The 22,188-nt window shown below is 37.8% G+C and overlaps 1 protein-coding gene across 1 annotated transcript in view; it reads right to left on the minus strand.

Annotated features, from left to right (window-relative positions):
* ALKBH8 (alkB homolog 8, tRNA methyltransferase) overlaps positions 1-22,188 on the minus strand; it is a 119,326-nt gene that overhangs the window by 37,781 nt on the left and 59,357 nt on the right. Inside the window, exons 8-9 of the mRNA XM_052653219.1 lie at positions 20,124-20,230; positions 3,840-3,991 (exon numbers count right to left, since the gene is read on the minus strand). Of these exons, the coding sequence (XP_052509179.1) occupies positions 3,840-3,991; positions 20,124-20,230 (259 nt within the window). The remainder of the gene's footprint in view (positions 1-3,839; positions 3,992-20,123; positions 20,231-22,188) is intronic.

The following is a 22,188-nucleotide window of genomic DNA, read 5'->3' on the forward strand; positions in this document are numbered from 1 at the left end:
GATGATTAAGTCACAGAGTTAAGATTTGAACCCAGGCAACAGAAACTCTAAAACCCACATTCTCAATGACTACATTGTGCTGCTGCCTTCAAAAAAAAAAGAATAAATCCCAAGGAGAACACAAAGTAAAGGAGGTGACTGAGGAAATTTAGGATACAATATGTCAAATTAATTTTGAAGTTGTTCCCTGTTCTTTATAATAACATCTAATATTCATTTCAAATTCTTCCTATTCTCTGCTATGCTCTAAATTCCCTTTGTCTTCAGCCAGCCTGTGACACACAACATCTTTTTATGAGTAGTATACTGGAGAATAAAGGAAAAAGTAGTGTTCCCAGAGAAATCACAGACAAGACTTAAAGCAATATTTCATAAATCATATGGCAGCAAAGAATTGGACTATAGCATTGATGACTTTAGGAATTCTCCCTAAATGTAACTAGAAGATGCTGAATCTTAAATGGGGGTGGAACTATCTAGTCTCTACTAATGAGTAAAGTGAGGCTCTAAACACTTTATGCGGACAGTTAAGAAAAGGGTAGCCCTAGAAACTTTGAGGGCTCTAACACACGTGTGGCAACAGATGGGTTAGTATGTCAGTTACAACAGAATTACAATTACACTACAATATACAAATTACTTTTAACTAGTCTTGGTAAAAATTGTATTCTCGGAAACTATGAACATCTAAATTACGTAAAGGGAAGATCACTTAAATCCACAAATTTTGACTAAAAGTATCTAAAAGTTGGCCTTGAACTTTTAAAAAAAATCTGTAAACCGAATAATCAGAGCTTCTTACACCATCCCTTACACTAAATTAACAAATTCAGCACTCCCATTTCATTTAGTTTATGCTTTCCAATTTCTTGGTCTCTTGTTTTGTTGTTCTTTCTCAGGCCTTTATCAAGTGTAGTGGCAAAGCTTTTTGTATACACAAACACACATATATACATAAATAGTAAGTATAATATATACATTTTAGAAACTTTACAAATTTTCGCTTAGCTAAAAAAATTATGACATTTTGGTCCCATTTGCTTGACTAAGTATGAATAGAATGCTAGATTTCTAGCTTATATTCACTCAAAACTTTACATAGGTCCAATGATTCACAAAATGAAGATCATGGCATCTGGTCCCATCACTTCATGGCAAATAGATGGGGGAACAGTGGAAACAGTGTCAGACTTTCTTTTGGGGGGCTCCAAAATCACTACAGATGGTGATTGCAGCCATGAAATTAAAAAACGCTTACTCCTTGGAAGAAAAGTTATGACCAACCTAGATAGCATATTCAAAAGCAGAGGCATTACTTTGCCAACAAAGGTCCATCTCGTTAAGGCTACGGTTTTTCCAGTGGTCATGTATGGATGTGAGAGTTGGACTGTGAAGAAAGCTGAGCACCGAAGAAATGATGCTTTTGAACTGTGGTGTTGGAGAAGACTCTTGAGAGTCCCTTGGACTGCAAGGAGATCCAACCAGTCCATTCTGAAGGAGATCAGCCCTGGGATTTCTCTGGAGGGAATGATGCTGAAGCTGAAACTCCAGTACTTTGGCCACCTCATGCAAAGAACTGACTCATTGGAAAAGACTCTGATGCTGGGAGGGATTGGGGGCAGGAGGAGAAGGGGACGACAGAGGATGAGATGCCTGGATGGCATCACTGACTCAATGGATGTGAGTCTGAGTGAACTCCGGGAGTTGGTGATGGACAGGGAGGCCTGGCGTGCTGCGATTCATGGGGTCGCAAAGAGTTGGACATGTCGGACACGACTGAGCGACTGAACTGAACTGAACTGAACTGATGGGATCAAATGCTATGATCTTCGTTTTTTGAATGTTGAGTTTTAAGCCAGCTTTTTCACTCTCTTCTTTCACCTTCATGAAGAGTCTCTTTAGTTCTTCACTTTCTGCCATAAGAGTAGTATCATCTGTATATTCAAGGTTATTGATATTTCTCCCAGGAATCTTGATGGCAGCTTGTGCTTCATCCAGCCCAGCATTTCACATGATGTACTCTGCACAGAAGTTAAATAATAAGTAAGGTGACAATATACAGTCTTGATGTGCTCCCTTCCCAATTTGGAACCAGTCCATTGTTCAATGTCTGCTTCTAACTGTTGCTTCTTGACCTGCATACAGGTTTCATAGCAGGCAGATAGGATGGTCTGGTCTTCCCATCTCTTTAAAAATTTTCCACAGGTTGTTATAATCCACACAGTCAAAGGCTTTGGCATAGTCAATAATGCAGAAGTAGATGTTTTTCTGGAACTCTCTTGCTTTTTCCATGATCCAAAGGATGTTGGCAATTTGATCTCTGGTTCCTGTGCCTTTTTAAAATCCAGCTTGAACATCTGGAAGTTCTTTATTCACCACTGTTGAATCCTGGCTTGGAGAATTTTGAGCATTACTTTGCTAGTGTGTGATCATGAAAATTTTGCACCTGGTTTTATGTCCCTGGATATTCTAATGTCTCCTGCTTCATAGTCTATGGGAACTTAAATAGAATCTGTACCCTGCTGCTGTGTGAAAATTTGTATAAATCTTTAATTTTGTTGAGCTGGTTCATAGTGCTTTTCAGGTCTACTATATCCTTCTATTTTTCTGTATTCTGTTCTGTATTCTATTCTGTAGAATAGAATTCTGTATTCTGTATTCTATTGCTTTTTGAGAGTTTGATAATAAAACTCCAAATAAAAATCTTGATTTATCTACTTCAAAATACTTGTAATATATTGTAAAACTATATAATACTTTTTCTGTATTTTCCAAGTCTCCTGTAAATGTTGTCATACTTTTATAATTTAAAAAATAAAAATTACTTAGTTAATGTCCTTAACAACAACAAAAATATTGGCATAAGAAAACAAACTTTTCCCTCCTACTAGACTTCAAGTTCCTGGGGTACAAGAGCCATGCCTTATTTTTTTATAGCTTGTAAATCTATAGCTGTGTTAGACATTCATCAAATGCTAAAAAAAAAACATTTTTAATCAATGAAAAAAATTGTGATATTTTAAGTCTCCATTGCCACTTTTAGCAGAAGAATCAAAAATCTGTTAAAACCTATTTTAAGCTTTTCACCAACATGACAATATCAAATATGAAGCTTTCAAGTTTCCTAACATAATAATATCATGCACATATAAAAAGGATTTCTGATTTAAAACATAATTTTAAGATGATTAAGTCCAAAAGCTCCTGTTGTGATACCTCCCATAATTGAAACCACCAAAATGTAAAAAGAATCTTAACATCACTGTCATTATTTATAAAACAAAAAGGGGTTTTAATTCATTGAGTCCAAGAAAAACAGGTAATGATGCACCTGTAGAGACAATACGAAACAGCATCCTCCTGACAAGCTGTTGAACACTCCTTTCCAAATAAGACAAACCACTCTTTATCCCCCTAAAGTTATCTACTTATTATAGAACAATTTGTCATCCTCAATTTCCCTATTGCATTAATGAGAAGTAATTTAGAAATGTGATAAGCTGTTTCACAAAAAAAATCTATTTTTGTATAGTGATACTTTAATGTCCTCACACTAGTCCTCTTAACCATGAGTACAATAAATAAAACATTTAGAATCTAATAATGCTCAAGTACTATGTTTAAGGAAAATAAAGATGAGTAAGTTACAGTTCCTGCCCTCAAGAAATATAAACTCTAATGAGGGTGTCTAAGAAAATATATGTAAGTACAATACAAGGCAGAATAAGGTTAATGCCATTACAGGAGTTAAGATAAAGCTCTTCTCAGTTCTGATGGACTTTAAAAGATTTTCAAACTAGATTTACTCCATTTACAGTAGAAACAAATTATATACTTACTACAATTACAAGGTGTTTGCCTCACTTTCCTAAACGTAAATGATGTCCGTATTCCCCTCTTGTTTAAAGTTAAGTCTTCAACATCACTGGTGATAATTCCACTTTTGTGACCCTTGGATGCTTGAACAGTATCAAATTTTCTGGGTGTGATTCTAGAAACAACAGTTAAATTAATTTATTTAACACTGTATTCATAAAAAATATTTCAGGTCCTTTAAAAACATTAAGAGAATACAGTAAATTTACAAGAATTTGTTGCAAATGTTTATTGGATCCCCTGAATTACTGTATCATAGAAAAAACAAAGAAACAGAAGTCTCTGTCTCTTAGGAAATCATCTCCAGGGTAATCATTAAAAGAATTTATAGTTAACTAACTATTCAAGGGGGAAAACAGAATAATAACAAATGTTTAATTAATATCAATACCAAGAGGAAAAAAAATAAGAAACAGCTGGCAAAAGGGAAATAGCAAATTTCAATCCAATTATCAGTAATTATGTTGAATGTAAAAGGACTTCAAATCTAATTAAAGAACAAACAATTTCAGATTGGATTTTTAAAAAAAAAATCCAAGTACATGCTGATCACAAGAGATACACCTTATAATAAAGAGAATGATTGAAAAACAGATAGAGAAAAAGTACAACATACAAACAACAAATATTTTGCATACACTTAGCAAAGCATGTATCTTTCTCAGTAAGTGAAATCTAGCTGTGAAACAAAGACATCAACATCAGAAAACAACAGATAACAGAACAAAAAACATATGATTAACACAGATACAATAAGTAAAACAAAGATGCAAAATAAAAAGAGAAAAGTACAAGTCATTGTAAATTTTAAGAAAGTTTAAAGGGAGTCTTGGAAGTAAGATCAAGTTTTTGAATAGAAAAAAGAAATCTTTTGGTATGATTCCTGCTAAAGGTAAAAAAAATGATGGCCTTTTCAAAGCTAAATTTATAGAGTGAAATGCATAGATCTTAAGTGTATAGTTCATGTGTTTTGGCAAATGTATACAACCATGTAGCCACCATCCCAATCAAGATGTAGAATATTTCCAATTACCCATGAAACTCCCTCATGCCCTTTTCCAGTCAATCTTCCCCTCTCCTCAAAGCAACCACTAACCTGATTTCCATCAGCACAGTTTTGCCTGTTCTTGAATTTCATATATAGTTGGCACTACCTTCTCTCTGGCTTTGCCCATTCCACATAATTTGGAGATACAGCCATGTTTTTGTGTGTTTCAGTAGTGCATGTTTTTCTTTAATCACTGAGCAAAATGTCACTATATGAACATGCTGCAATTTATCCAAAATCTCCTGTTTACTAATATTTAGTATTCCCAGTCTGGGACTATTACAAATAAAGCCTATAAACATTTTTTTCAGATACATACTTTTATTACTCCTGGGAAAATACTGAAGAGTGAGATTGTTGGGTCAGAGGGTAAGAAAATACCAGTTTTCCAAAATGTTTGCACAGACTTTTATACTCCCACAAGCAGCATATGAGAGTTTCAGGCTCCTTGACACTCTCACCAAAACACTGTAAGTTTTAATTTTTAATACTTTTAGCAAGTGGCAATTGATATGAAATTGTAGTTATAATTTGTACTTCTCTGATGACCAATGATACTGTATTTCTTTTCATGTGCTTTTTAGCCATTCATAGATCCTTCTAGTAAAGGATATGTTGAACAGATCTTATGCCCAATCCTTTGTTAGATATATGTATTGTGGATATTCTTCCCCGAGTATAGATTGATTTTTCATTTGCTTGATGCTATCTTTTGATAAACAGAAGATTCAAATTTGGATGCAGTTATTTTGTCTTCTTTTTCTTCTAGTGTTCTGAAACCTTTCTCAAGGTGGGGGGAAAAAACTTTGCCTATCTCAGATTTGCCAAAGTATCCTCTTGTATTTTCTTCTAGACAGATCATAATTTGTGTTTACATTTAAAACTATGATCTACCCCATATTAATTTTTGTGAATGGCATGAGGTATAGCAAGGTTAATGCTATTTCCACACAGATCTCTGATTTTTCCAGTACCATCTGTTGAAAATTTTCTGTTCCATAATGAATTGTATTGGCATCTTTGTCAAAAATCAACTGACACTACATCTATGAATATATTCTGTCTCACTGATTTATCTGTACAATAATACTATACTCTTTTGATTAGGTAGCTTTATACACAGTAAATCTTAAACATCAAGTAGAATAAATCCTCCAACATTGTTCTTATGTTCAAGATTGTTTTGGTTATTCTCTATTACTCACATTTCCTGATAAATCTTAGGATCTGCTTATCAATTTCTACAAAAAAAAGTCCTTTTAAGATTGTGATTAGAATTACACTAAATCATTAGACCGATCTGGGAATAACTGCTATCTAACAATATTAAGTTTCCTATCCATGATTATGATATCTCTTATCTCCTCATTTATTTTGGCCTTCTTTAATTCTCTTAGCAATGTTTCATTATTTTTAGCATACATGTGTTGTGTATCTCTTGTTAAATCTACTCCTAAGACTTAACTCAGCTGAAGCCAAGTTTTCTGCTTGATTTACTTTAGCAAGGCTATCTGCCTATAGAAGTGGATTTCATGCTTACAAAGAATGTGCCAAGCCTGAAAGATTTCAGCAGATTTTTAAAAAGCATAAATTTATACTAAAGTTGTTGATATATCAAGAATCAAATGTTGACTATACACCTAGAAAAGAGAAAAATCGACCATATAACTAAAGTGGGCTTGATCCTAGAATGAAATAATATAATGTACTTCAATTTTCATTTGGTCATTGTTATACTGTTCACTTAGTCTGATGCTAGAACCAGTTTCCCAAAATGCAACAAAATTAAAAATAAGTGGGACTACATCAAACAAAAAAGCTTCTGCACAACAAAAGGAAATCATTAACAAAATGAAAAAGAAACCTATGGTATTCCTATGGCATGGGAATTCTTATGGAATGAGAGAAAATCTTTTCAGATTAAATATCTGATAAGGGTTAATATCCAAAATATATTAAGAACTGGTGGGGGCCAAGATGGAGGAGTAGGAAGACCCTGGGTTCACCTCCTCCCAGGGGCATACCAAAACTACAACTATGTATAGAGCAACTATCAGTGAGAACAGCCTGAGGATTAGCAGAAAAGATCTACAACTACAGACATAAAGAAGGAACCACAATGATATGGGTAGAGGGGCAGAGATGTGGTAGAGTCAGGATCCATACCCCAGAGATCTGAGCCCCACATCAGGCTCCCCACCTGAAGGTACAACATGGGGAAGATGAGGTCCCAAAACACTTGACTTTGGAGGCCAACAGGGCTTAATTTCTGGAAAGCCAAGGGCTAAGGGAAATAAGAGACTCCACTCTTAAAGGGAGTCTCACATGCTTCAGGACCCAGGACAGAAGCAGCAATCTGAAAGGAGCCTGGGTCAGACCCACTGACCAAGGGACTCTCAAGAGTCTTCTCCAGCACCACAGTTCAAAAGCATCAATTCTTCAGCGCTCAGCTTTCTTCACAGTCTGACTCTCACATCCATATATGACCACTGGAAAAACCATTGCCTTGATTAGATGGACCTTTGTTGGCAAAGTAATGTCTCTGCTTTTTAATATGCTGTCTAGGTTGGTCACAACTTTTCTTCCAAGGAGTAAGTGTCTTTTAATTTCATGGCTGCAGTCACCATCTGCAGGGATTTTGGAGCCCCAAAAAGTAAAGTCAGCCACTGTTTCCACTGTAGCAGATATGCTAGGATTTTCAAATCTACAAAGGGTTTTACTTTTTTCCTTTCAAATACATATATTTTTTTCTTAATATATATATTTTATTGAAGTATAGTTGACTTACAGTGTTTCAAGTGCACAGCAAGGTGATTCAGTTATATATACACACATATATTATTTTCAGATTCTTTTCCATTATAGACTATTACAAGATACTGACTATAGTTCCCTGTACTATACAATAAACCTGTATTGCTTGTTGCCTATTTTTTAAAAAAAGTAGAAACCTAGCATTGTATTCATACTAAGTTAAGCAAGTGGAATCAAAATGTCATAAATTTTTTAGCTAGGCAAAAATTCATATGTTTTCTAAAATATATCTATTATCTTATATATACTATATATATATATCTATATAATAGATATAGTAGATATGCTTGATAAAGGTTTGAGAAAGAACATCAAAAAGAAAAGAAGAGATGGAGTGGTTGGAAACAAACTAAATGAAATGGGAACACTGAATATGAAATAGAAAAAGTGAAACAAACTAGAAAAAAGATCACCATATAGTCTAGTTATTTTTAAACATGGCCACTCATTAGAAACACATCTGGAGCTCTGGAAAAACAAATGCAATACCTGGGCTTTGTATTTATGAAAAAATTCTAAGATAATTCTGATATGCATCTGGATTTTAAAAAATGATTATAGATTTTTCTATTAAATGATAGCTTTGGTAATATAGAATTCTACTATCTTCTGTTGACCAATCATGATACAATGGTATTAAGTGAATAATAGTTACATAATCACAATAGTAAAGATGTTTATTAGTTTTCACAATCAATAGCCAGACAAAAAATAAGAGATCATTAGGAAACATGATTAATCTAACAATATAAAATAATTACATATAATTTGGGGGGTTAAATAGAGTGATGTGGTAAGTTGAATTACATGCATGTACATGTTCTCATCTGCCCAGTCTATGTGTTTTGGTTGGTACATTTAATCCATTTATATTTAAGGTAATTATCCATATGTATGATCCTATAACCATTTTCTTGGCAGATGGCTGCAACCGGCGCACTAAGCGCAGGTGGCTGCGACCGGCACACTAAGCGCAGCCGAGAGGAGGTACCACACGTCCAAGATCAGAGGCAAACGCCGAGAGGACCCCATGCCTGAAGGGCGGTAGCCAAGAGGAGTTACCCCACGTCCGAGGTCAGGGGCAACGGCCTAGACAGCCAGGCTGCGACGGCACAGGAACTGCCGAGGGGAGCTACTATGCGTCCGAGGTTAGGGGCGGCAGCCGGGAAGAGCTACCTGCGTCCGAAGCCAGGGGCGGCAGCGGGGAGGAGCAACCCCATGTCCAAGGAGCGGTGGCTGCATGGGCTCAGGAGGGCCTAGGGGAGCCATCTCACATTGAAGCTCAGGAAGGGCGGCAGTGAGGAAATACCCCTCATTTATGGTAAGGAGCAGAGGCTGAGCTTTGCTAGAGTAGCCGAGAAGAGACACCCCATGCCCAAGGTAAGAAAAACCCAAGTAAGATGGTAGGTGCCGCAAGAAGGCATCAGAGGGCAGACACACTGAAACCATACTCAGAGAAAACTAGTCAATCTATTCACACTAGGACCACAGCCTTGTCTAACTCAATGAAACTAAGCCATGCCCATGGGGCAACCCAAGACGGGAGGGTCATGGTGGAGAGGTCTGATAGAATGTGGTCCACTGGAGAAGGGAATGGAAAACCACTTCAGTATTCTTGCCTAGAGAACCCCATGAACAGTATGAAAAGGTAAAATGATAGGATACTGAAAGAGGAACTCCCCAGGTCAGTAGGTGCCCAATATGCTACTGGAGATCAGTGGAGAAATAACTCCAGAAAAAATAAAGGGATGGAGCCAAAGCAAAAACAATACCCAACTGTGGATGTGACTGGTGATAGAAGCAAGGTCCAATGCTGTAAACAGCAATATTGCACAGGAACCTGGAATGTCAGGTCCATGAATCAAGGCAAATTGGAAGTGGTCAAACAGCAGATAGCAAGAGTGAACGTTGACATTCTAGGAATCAGCAAACTAAAATGGACTGGAATGGGTGAATTTAACTCAGATGACCATTATATCTACTACTGTGAGCAGGAGTCCCTCAGAAGAAATGGAGTAGCCATCATGGTCAACAAAAGAGTCTGAAATGCACTACTTGGATGCAATCTCAAAAACGACAGAAGGATCTCTGTTCGTTTCCAAGGCAAACCATTCAATATCACGGTAATCCAAGTCTATGCCCCAACCAGTAACGCTGAAGAAGCTGAAGTTGAACGGTTCTATGAAGACCTCCAAGACCTTTTAGAACTAACACCCACAAAAGATGTCCTTTTCATTATAGGGGACTGGAATGCAAAAGTAGGAAGTCAAGAAACACCTGGAGGTACAGGCAAATTTGGCCTTGGAATGCGGAATGAAGCAGGGCAAAGACTAATAGAGTTTTGCCAAAAAAATGCACTGGTCATAGCAAACACCCTCTTCCAACAACACAAGAGAAGACTCTACACATGGACATCACCAGATGGTCAACACCGAAATCAGACTGATTATATTCTTTGCAGCCAAAGATGGAGAAGCTCTATACAGTCAACAAAAACAAGACCAGGAGCTGACTGTGGCTCAGATCATGAACTCCTTATTATCAAATTCAGACTTAAATTGAAGAAAGTAGGGAAAACCACTAGACCATTCAGGTATGACCTACATCAAATCCCTTATGATTATACAGTAGAAGTGAGAAATAGATTCAAGGGCCTAGATCCGATAGATAGAGTGCCTGATGAACTATGGACGGAGGTTCATGACACTGTACAGGAGACAGGGATCAAAACCATCCCCATGGAAAAGAAATGCAAAAAAGCAAAATGGCTGTCTGGGGAGGCCTTACAAATAGCTGCAAAAAGAAGAGAAGCAAAAAGCAAAGGACAAAAAGGAAAGATATAAGCATCTGAATGCAGAGTTCCAAAGAATAGCAAGAAGAGATAAAAAAGCCTTTCTCAGCGATCAATGCAAAGAAATAGAGGAAAACAACAGAATGGGAAAAACTAGAGATCCTCTTCAAGAACATTAGAGATACCAAGGGAACATTTCATGCAAAGATGGGCTCCATAAAGGACAGAAATGGAATGGACCCAACAGAAGCAGAAAGTATTAAGAAGAAGTGGAAAGAATACACAGAACTGTACAAAAAAGATCTTCACGACCCAGATAATCACAATGGTGTGATCACTCACCTAGAGCCAGACATCCTGGAATGCGAAGTCAAGTGGGCTTTAGAAAGCATCACTATGAACAAAGCTAGTGGAAGTGATGGAATTCCAGTGGAGCTATTTCAAATCCTGAAAGATCATGCTGTGAAACTGCTGCACTCAATATGTCAGCAAATTTGGAAAACTCAGCAGCGGCCACAGGACTGGAAAAGGTCAGTTTTCATTCCAATCCCAAAGAAAGGCAATGCCAAAGAATGCTCAAACTACCACACTCACACACTAGTAAAGTGCAAAATTCTCCAAGCAAGGCTTCAGCAATACGTGAACCATGAACTTCCAGATGTTCAAGCTGGTTTTAGAAAAGCCAGAGGAACCAGAGACCAAATTGCCAACATCCGCTGGATCATCACAAAAAACAAGAGAGTTCCAGAAAAACATCTATTTCTGCTTTACTGACTATGCCAAAGTCTTTGACTGTGTGGATCATAATAAACTGTGGAAAATTCTGGAAGAGATGGGAATACCAGACCACCTGACCTGCCTCTTGAGAAATCTGTATGCAGGTCAGGAAGCAACAGTTAGCACTGGACAGGGAACAACAGACTGGTTCCAAATAGGAAAAGGAGTACGTCAAGGCTGTATATTGTCATCCTGCTTATTTAACTTATATGCAGAGTATATCATGAGAAATGCTGGGCTGGAAGAAGTACAAGCTGGGATCAAGATTGCCAGGAGAAATATCAATAACCTCAGATATGCAGATGACACCACCCTTATGGCAGAAAGTGAAGAGAAACTAAAAAGCCTCTTGAAAGTGAAAGAGGAGAGTGAAAAAGTTGGCTTAAAGCTCAACAATCAGAAAACAAAGATCATGGCATCCGGTCCCATCACTTCATGGGAAATAGATGGGGAAACAGTGGAAACAGTGTCAGACTTTACACTGCAGATGGTGACTGCAGCCATGAAATTAAAAGACGCTTACTCCTTGGAAGAACAGTTATGACCCACCTAGATAGCATATTCAAAAGCAGAGACATTACTTTGCCAACTAAGGTCTGTCTAGTCAAGGCTATGGTTTTTCCAGTGGCCATGGATGGATGTGAGAGTTGGACTATAAAGAAAGCTGAGTGCCGAAGAATTGATGCTTTTGAACTGTGGTGTTAGAGAAGACTCTTGAGAGTCTCTTGGACTGCAACAAGATCCAACCAGTCCATTCTGAAGGAGATCAACCCTGGGATTTCTTTGGAAGGAATGATGCTAAAGCTGAAACTCCAGTACTTTGGCCACCTCATGTGAAGAGCTGACTCATTGGAAAAGATTCTGATGCTGGGAGGGATTGGGGGCAGGAGGAGAAGGGGACGACTGAGAATGAGATGACTTGATGGCATTACTGATTCGATGGACGTGAGTCTGAGTGAACTCCAGGAGTTAGTGATGGAGAGGGAGGCCTGGCGTGCTGCGATTCATGAGGTCACAAAGAGTCGGACACAACTGAGTGACTGAACTGAACTGAACTGATGGCTCTCTGAAGTCAATTATTTCAGTTGCCTAGAGTTAAATCTTAGGCAGAAGTCAAGCAGTACTTACTGCTTTTGGAACCAATCTCAGACTTTTGGGAATAGGCAACCTATATGTTGAAAATAATTATTTAAATATCTCTGAACATCTTTTTTCCTGTACTCAAATTAAAATCTAGTTAGGAAAACATTAAATAAAAAGATAAAAACATTATTATAAATTTAAATAAGAGTTCAATACGATAGAAAAGATAGCACAAGCCAGTAGGAGACAACACAGTCTTTAGGAGTTAAGGGAGAAATTATTTCAGGCTATTGTCACCAGAAAAAACTTTATATATTATAAAGGAAACAAACAAACAAATAAGTTGAGCTATATGTTAAAAAGAAGTGAATTGAAAGGAAAAGGAAATTTATTCCATTAAGAGTTGACAAAAGTGTGACGGCTACAAGGCACCTGCATAAATTCAGATGAAAGGGAGCAAACAAATTTAGTTGTAATAGTATGGTTAAGAGCATAGATCCTGAAGGCAGACTCTGATCTTGGCTCTGCCCTTGACTCGTTTCACAACTTTGTACAAGTTATGGAACCTCTTTATGCTCCAATTTCCTTTAAAAATGTGGGCAAAACCATGAAAAAAATTTTCCACTGTGATTATATCAGTTACATGAGTTAATGTATGTAAAGCTTTCAGATAGTATCTAGCACAAAGGGCTCCAAAAATAATTTAAAAGAAGAGCTCACACAGATTCATGAACTAACTGAACCCATGGCTAGTCTAATAACATAAATGAGTGAAGCAGGTAGACTTTAGAAATACACTGTTTGCCATTAAATACATAGGAACTGTCTTCATTTCAAAAAAATTAAGCATTCTCTTCCATTTTTCTTAAAACACACATTCCTATTCCTTCTAGCTTCCCCCCCCCCACTTCTAAAACAGATATAAGTTTAAGAAATAATTTTCATTTAAGTCTGTTATAAGATAAAGATATTAGTATGAGCACAGTGATGAATGACAACAGATACTCAGTCATACTGCAGGCAATCATAGAAAGCAATAGGAACCCTAGAGAACCTGAAAATATAGTTGCACCTAAAGAAGGCCATTGATAGTCTCAGCTACTGCTGTCAAAAGATACTGTGGTCTAATGTTTTCAGATGTTGTCAATTTTCAAAAGAAGCTGAAAATTCAGAATCCTGTAAAAGCTGCTGATACTCATATACAATCATTTTTTTAAAATTCTACAGTGTTGACTACCAGTGCCCTAGCTAAACAGTTTGACTGCTATATTCTCATGTTCTGCCAGTCTGCCATCCCTGCTTTAGTGCATAGTAACTAGAACAGTAAACTTAACTATATCCAATTAAAAGTGTTTGGGGACTTCCCTGGTGGCATAGTGGATGGGACTCCACCTGCCAGTGCAGTAGACACAGGTTCGATACCTGGTACGGGAGGATTCCACATGCCTCAGAGCAACTAGGCCCATGTGCCACAACTACTGAGCCTGTGTGTCACAACTACTGAAGCCCACGTTTCAAATACTGAATCCTGCACACCTAGAGCCTGTGCTCTGCAATAAGAAAAACCACCACAATGAATAGTCCAAGCACTGCAACAAAGAGATCCCACTCTCCACAACTAAAGAAAGTCTGCACAAAAAGCAACAAAGACCCAGTGAAGCCACACACACACACACACAAAAAGTGTTTGAACTGGATATGTGAATCAATCTTCTTCAGTGGTGCTTTCTAGTGCTTTTTTAGCACAGATCAAAATATTTTTAATCAAAGTTTATTTCTAGAGTTTATATGTATTTTTAGTACACTAAGTGTGCTTCTTTGATTAATTCTCCCTTCCACTCAAATTCCAAGGAACCTTCCAATAGTTGACACACCATTTGTTTGGTCAGTCTCTCTCTGTTCCCATCACTGTCTCTTTCCTTCACTTTTCTCCCTTCTTCTCTCTTTTTTCTTAACACACACATACATACACACACACACAGGCAGGATAAACCCAAGGAGGAAAACACCGAGACACACAGTAATCAAACGGACAAAAATTAAAGACAGATTAATGAAACAACAAATAACATACAAGGGAACTCCCATCAGGCTACCAACTGATTCCTCAATAGAAACTCTACAACCCAGAAGGGAATGGCATGATATATTTAAAGTGATGAAAGGAAAGAACCTACAACCAAGAATACTCTACCCAGCAAAACTCTCCTTCAGATTTGAGGGAGAAATCAAAACTTTCCAGACAAGTAACAGTTAAGAGAATTCAGCACCACCAAACCAGCTTTACAACAAACACTAAAGGAATTTCTCTAGGAAGAAAACACAAGAGAAGGAAAAGACCTGCAGAAAGTAATCCCAAAACAATTAGGAAAATGGTAATAGGATCATACACATTGATACATATCTTAAATGTAAATGGATTAAATACACCAACCAAAAGATATAGATTGGCTGGGTGGATGAAAACATGTGCATGTATACAATTCCATGTATCACATCATTCTGCTTGACCCTCCCAAATTGGATGCAATTATTTACATTGTTAAGCTAATCATGTTTGCATTATGGTTTGCAAGTGCAACTTTATTTTTTGTCTGGCTATTGATTGTGAAAACTGATATACATCTTTTACTTTTGTGATTATGTAACTATTGCTTACTTAATACTATTGTATCATGATTGGTCAACAGAAAAACAACAGAACTCTATATGACCAAAACTAGGATCTAATAGAAAAATTTGTAATCAATTTTTAAAATCCAGATGCATATCAGAAAAATCTTGAAATTTTCTGAAAAATACAAATGCTCAGTTAGTTCAGTCTTTCAGTCATGTCTGACTCTTTGCAACCACATATACTGCAGCACACCAGCATTCCATTTGTTATCAACTCCCAGAGCTTGCTCAAATTCATGTCCCTCAAGTCGGTGATGCCATCCAACCATCTCATCCTCTGCCATCTCCTTCTCCTCCTGTCTGCAATCTTTCCCATCATCAGGGTCTTTTCAGTGAGTCAGTTCTTCACATCAAGTGGCCAAAGTACTGGAGCTTCACCTTCAGCATCAGTCCTTCCAATGAATATTCGGGCCTGATATCTTTTAGGAGTGATTGGTTTGATCTCTTTGCTGTCCAAGGGACTCTCAAGGGTCTTCTCTAATGCCACAGTTCAAAAGGATCAATTCTTTGATACTCAGCTTTCTTTATGGTCCAACTCTCATATCTATACATGACTACTGGAAAAACTATAGCTTTGACTAGACAGACATTTGTCAGTGAAGTAATGTCTCTGCTTTTTAATATGCTGTCTAGGTTTGTCATAACTTTTCTTCCAAGGAACAAGTGTCTCTTAATTTAATGGCTGCAGTCACCATCTGTAGTGATTTGGAGCCCAAGAAGATAGAGTCTGTCACTGTTTCCATTGTTTACCCAGCTATTTGCCATGAAGTGATGGGACTGGATGCCATGATCTTCGTTTTTTGAATGTTGAGTTTTAAGACAACTTTTTCACTCTCCTCTTTCACACTTCATCAAGAGGCTCTTTAGTTCTTCTTCACTTTCTGCAATAAGGCTGGTATCATCTGTATTTCCGAGGTTATTGATATTTTTCCCAGAAACCCTGATTCCACCTTGTGCTTCATCCAGCCAGGCATTATGCATGGGTACTCTGCATATAAGTTAAATAAGCAGGGTAACAATGTACAGTCTTGACACACTCCTTTCCCAATCTGGAACCAGTCTATTGTTCCATGTCCTTCTTGACCTGCATAGATATTTCTCAGGAGGCAGGTAATGTGGTCTGATATTCCCATCTCTTTAACAGTTTCCACAGGTTGTTGTGATCCACACAGTCAAAGGCTTTAGCATAGCCAATAAAGCAGAAGTAGATGTTTTTCTAGAACTCTCTTGCTCTATGATCCAAAGGATCTGGCAATTTGATCTCTGGTTCCTCTGCCTTTTCTAAATCCAGCTTGAACATCTGGAAGGTCTTGGTTCACATACTGTTGAAGCCTAGCTTGAAGGATTTTGAGCATGACCTTGTTAGCATGTGAAGTGAGTGCAACTGTGCAGTAGGTTAAACATTCTTGGCATTGCTCTTCTTTGGGATTGGAATGAAAACTGACCATTTACAGTCCTATGGTCACTGCTGAGTTTTCCAAATTTGCTGGCATATGGAGTGCAGCACTTTAACAGCATCATCTTTCAGGATTTGAAATAGCTTAGCTAAAATTCCATCACCTCCACTAGCTTTGTTTGTAGTGATGCTTCCTAAGGCCCGCTTGATTTCATACTCCAAGATGCCTGGCTCTAGGTGAGTGATCACACCACCCTGGTTATCTGGATCATTAAGATCTTTTTTGTATACTTCTGTGTATTCTAACCACCTTTGCTTAATATCTTCTGCTTCTGCTAGGTCCATACTGTTTCTGTCCTTTACTGTGCCCATCTTTGCATGAAATATTACCTTTGTATCTCTAATAGTCTTAAAAAGATCTCTAGTCTTTCCCACTGTTTTCTTCTATTTCTTTGCATTGATTGCTGAGGAAGGCTTCTTTACCTCTCCTTGCTATTCTTTGGAACTCTGCATTCAGATGAGTATTTATTTCCTTTTCTCCTTTGCCTTTAGTATTTTCAAAATTACAGGAACACTTTAAACTGTTGGATCAAATCACCATTTTCAATTGCTGAAAGTGAAAAATATTTTAAATGGCTGTGAAAAAAAAGTCAGGCAAATTGAATCTTTAGTGCACAAAATCAGGCTATCTGTTTTTATGGTTCATTTAGGACAGGTTACAAACTCATTTAAATGCTCATTTCTCTGAATTTTTAAAAAATGAGTTAAAAAAAGTCTCCAACCAGGGCAGCACTAATAAGTTCAGAATTCAGCAGTATTTTAAGTGACAATATATGTAAATTTTAGCAGAATGATGCTTCCACCTCAAAAGGCTGAGGATTTATTCCTGCCAAGAGTTAATAACTCATTTCATTTACATTAGATTCAATAAAAAAAAAAAAAACTCAGGGTCATTATGTAAAACAACTGGTATTCTTAAAAGTGTAAATGTCAACAAGACAAAGAAAAGTTGAAAAACTGCTTCAAATTAAAGAAGGCTAAAGAGAATTGACAACTAAATGTAATGCAGGATCATGGATCAAATCCTAGATCAGATGGAAAACTTACCATGAGGTACTGACAGACTCTCCTCAACCAAAGTTTCGGCAGGTTACTCTGAGCCCAGACCACCAGACCACCTTACCTGCCACCAGAGAAATCTGTACGCAGGTCAAGAAGCAACACTTAGAACCAGATATGGAAAAACCAACTGGTTCAAAATTGGGAAAGGAATACGTCAAGGTTGTATATTATCACCTTGCTTATTTAACTTATATGCAGAGTACATCATGCAAAATGCTGGGCTGGAAGAATGAAGCACAAGCTGGAATCAAGTTTTCCAGGAAAATATCAATAACCTCTGATATGCAGATGACACCACCCTTATGGCAGAAAGAGAAGAACTAAAGAGCCTTTTGATGAAGTTGAAAGAGGAGAATGAAAAACCTGGCTTAAAATTCAACATTCAAAAAAACTAGGATCATGGCATCTGATCCCATCACTTCATAGCAAATAGATGGGGAAACAATGCAAACAGTGACAGACTTTATTTTCTTAGGCTCCAGAATTACTGCAGATGGTGACTGCAGCCATTAAATTTAAAGATACTTACTCCTTGAAAGAAAAGTTATGACAAGCCTAGACAGCATATTAAAAAGCAGAGACATTACTTCACCAACAAAGGTCCATATAGTCAAAGCTATAGTTTTTCCAATAGTCATGTATGGGTGTGAGAGTTGGACCATAAAGAAGGCTGAATGCCAAAGAAATGATGCTTTCGAACTGTAGTGTTGGAGAAGACTCTTGAGAGTCCCTAGGACTGCAAGGAGATCAAACCAGTCAATCCTAAAGGAAATCAGTCCTGAATATTCATTGGAAGGACTGATGCTGAAGCTGAAACTACAATACTTTGGTACCTTATGAGAAGCACTGACTCATTGGAAAAGATGCTGATGCTAGGAAAGATTGCAGGCAGGAGGAGAAAGGGATGACAGAGGACCAGATGCACTGACTTGATGCATATGAGTTTGAGCAAGCTCTGGGAGTTGGTGATGGACAGGGAAGCCTGGCATGCTGCAGTCCATGGGGTCACGAAGTGCTGGACATGACTGAGCTACTGAACTAAACTGACTCTGAGCCCAAATAGGACCTGTCCTTAGGCATGTCTGCTGCTGCTGCTGCTGCTGCTAAGTCGCTTCAGTCGTGTCCGACTCTTAGCGACCGCATGGACTGCAGCCCACCAGGCTCCTCCATCCATGCAATCTTCCAGGCAAGAGTACTGGAGTGGGGTGTCATTGCCTTCTTCTGGGCATGTCTAGTGCCCTATTTTAGCAAGAATCCTGTTAAGTCACAGTTTAGCCACAATCCACTATCCTCCATTATATGATCATCCTTGGTAACTGACCAAATTCCTTACACCTATCTTTCCCCCAGGTGATGTTTGATCACTGTGGCGTGCCTTCAGGAAGAATCCTATTGTAGCCAGAATTCTCCCTTCCTACTGATGTTAGTAATATTCTACCCATGCACACTGCCCCACCCTCAAGCCCAGGCTCTCTGCCTATAAATCTCCATTTTTCCTTATTACATTTGAAATTGAGTCCACCGCTATACTCTCTTCCTTTATTCCGATAGTTCCTGAGTAAAATCTGTTTTTGTTGCTTTAACTACTGTCAAAGTCTGGTTTTCTTTGACAGTAGTATAAAGTGCAACTAGCAAATTTTCAAGATGGACTGTATGAGCATGATAAGAGCATTTGATCAATGTTGGACTTCCTGAATTTGAGGCACACACTGCAGTTTCGTAGAACAAGGGGCTGGAAAAGTTTTTCTGTGACAAGACCAGATAGTATGTATTTCAGGCATAGAAGGCGATCTATAGTCTCTATCACATATTCTTTTTTGTTTTTGTTCTTTACAATGCTTTAAAAATGTAAAACCACTTTTAGATCAAGAGCTGTGTAAAAATAAGGGCTGAAGTTGGCTCATGAGCCACAGTTTGCCAACCCCTAATACAGACAATGTTCCTGCTCTTTAAAAATATGCAATGAACCATGTAAAGATAAAAGGTCATCATAGCTGCAACTTCTTCTCAACAATTGAGCAAAAATAATAATGACAATAACACATTAGAGAAAAAATTATGCCAAACTTAGTGCAGACACCTGATCAGCATAGCGTACTACAGCCTAGAACTCCTGAGACTCAAGCAATCCTCCTGCCGCAGAGTCCCAAAGCTGGGACTACAGGTGTGCACCACTACATCAAGCAGAGGATTAAAGCCAAATTTCTATTTCTTCCAAACTCTTTCTTCGTATTTCTGTGCAGCATCAGTGGACACAGAGACAAGATTTTGGCAGCAATGAAAACAGCAAAATATTCACAATTGGTAAACCTATGTGAAAGGTGAAGGGAATTCACCATATTATGCTTACAATTTTTCTTTAAATCTGAAATTTTTTCAAAATAAAGAGTTTTTTAAAAAGCCATAGATGTCCCTGGGGAAGCCAGGACATGTGCAAGCTTCAATATGCAAGCCTGAAGCATGGTTCTGGCGGCTCAGAAAAGAATGAGACTCTCACAAGGCAAAAGGTATCCTGTCATCTGGGTCATCTCAGTACATACCCATGGGTCCAAAGGTATCTAGATTCTCCTGTCATCACCAGCAAACTCCGACAAGGCAGCATAACTGGCACTGTCATACCATCTGGGTGCTTAAAATCCATGACAATCTTGAAATACAGACAAAAGCATGAAGATCAATCAACCCAAAAAGTCATACACTCCAAAAATAAGAGTAATTCATTGATTCTATCTTTTTAAGCTAATAGAGATTAAAACATGGTAATGCTTAGAGGAGCGCATAGCACAGTGGCTCTCAAACTTCAGTGCACATAAGAATCAACTGAATGACTAAAAGTAGGTCTACACTAAGGCTCAGGAATCTGCATTTCTAACAATTACCTAAGGAAATTGTGATGCAGGTGGTCAGAGAAGCATTCATACTATGAAAAACATTAGTAGTCCAATTCAAGGACTTAGAACCTGAAACATTCATATCTTGGCTTTTTCACTTACTGGCCATATGATTCAGGACAACTCATTTAACACCTCTGTGTCCAGTTTCCTCAACTCTTATAGGATTGTCATAGTATCTGGTACATTGTAAACACAAAAACAGTAGATATTATTATTCATGTGCAGGCATGCAAAGTCACTTCAGTCATGTCCAACTTTTTGTGACTCTCTGGACTGTAGCCTGCCAGGTTCCTTTGTCCATGGGATTCTCCAGGCAAGAATACTGCAGTGGGTTGCCATGCCTTCCTCCAGAGGATCTTCCTGACCTAGGAACTGAACCTGCATCTCTTATATCTCCTGCACTGGCAGGTGGGTTCTTTATCACTAGTGCCATGTGGGAAACCCATTTTAGAATATTAACAATTTAAAGAGAAGTAACTATTAGATGCAGGTTTTCATATAATTCATTTTTCTTTTAAAGTGACACATTTTAGACTTAAATATTTTCTTATTTATTCATTTATTTATTTGGCTGCACTGGGTCTTGGTTGCAGCACATGGGATCTAGTTTTCTGACCAGGGATTGAACCTGGGCCTCTTGCATTTGGAGCACCATCTTAGCCATGGGACCACAAGGGAAATCTCCAAATGTGAATTTTAAAAAGGCACATCAAAGGGCTAAAAAAAATTTAAGCGAACAAATCAATCCATGTGAAAAATAAATATGCCAACTAAGTATCAGTGGGATGAACATTATTTAGCATAATACCTTCATCAAAGGTAAATTTAGGACAGCACCAGGCACCAAAGCAAGCATTCAGTAACTAATACCTATTAATAATAATAATGATATTGGGTAAAACAGATGATATATATGAAAATTCTTCATAAATTATATAGAATTATATTGATCCCTATTGCAAAATTCAGACTTAAATTGAAGAAAATAGGGAAAACCACCAGGCCATTCAGGTATGACCTAAGTCAAATACCTTATGACTATACAGTAGAAGTGACAAATAGATTCAAGGGATTAGACCTGGTAAACAGAGTGCCTGAAACACTATGGACGGAGGTTCGTAACACTGTACAGCAGTAACCAACCCCAAGAAAAAGAAATGCAAAAAGCAAAAATGGTTGTCTGAGGAGGCCTTACAAATAGCTGAGAAAAGTAGAGAAATGAAAGACAAAAGAGAAAAGGAAAGATACACCCATCTGAATGAAGTGTTTCAAAGAATAGCACACAGAGATAAAGCCTTTTTAAGTGATCAGTGCAAAGAAACAGGGGAAAACAATGGAATGGGAAAGACTAGAGATCTTTTCAAGAAAATTAGAGATACAAAGGTAACATTTCATGCAAAGATGGGCACAATAAAGGACAAAAATGGTATGGATCTAATAGAAGCAGAAGATATTGAGATGAGGTAGCAAGAAAACACAGAAGAACTATACAAGAAAGTCTTAATGACCCAGATAACCACGATGGTTTGATTAATCACCAACAGCCAGACATCCTGGAGCATGAAGTCAAGCAGTCCTTAGGAAGCATCACTACAAACAAAGCTACGGGAGGTGATGGAATTCCAGTTGAGCTATTTCAAATCCTAAAAGATGATACTGTTAAAGTGCTGCACTCCATATACCAACAAATTTGGAAAACTCAGCAGTGGCC

This window comes from Budorcas taxicolor, chromosome 15 (assembly GCF_023091745.1).
Source record: "Budorcas taxicolor isolate Tak-1 chromosome 15, Takin1.1, whole genome shotgun sequence".
NCBI lineage: Eukaryota > Metazoa > Chordata > Mammalia > Artiodactyla > Bovidae > Budorcas > Budorcas taxicolor.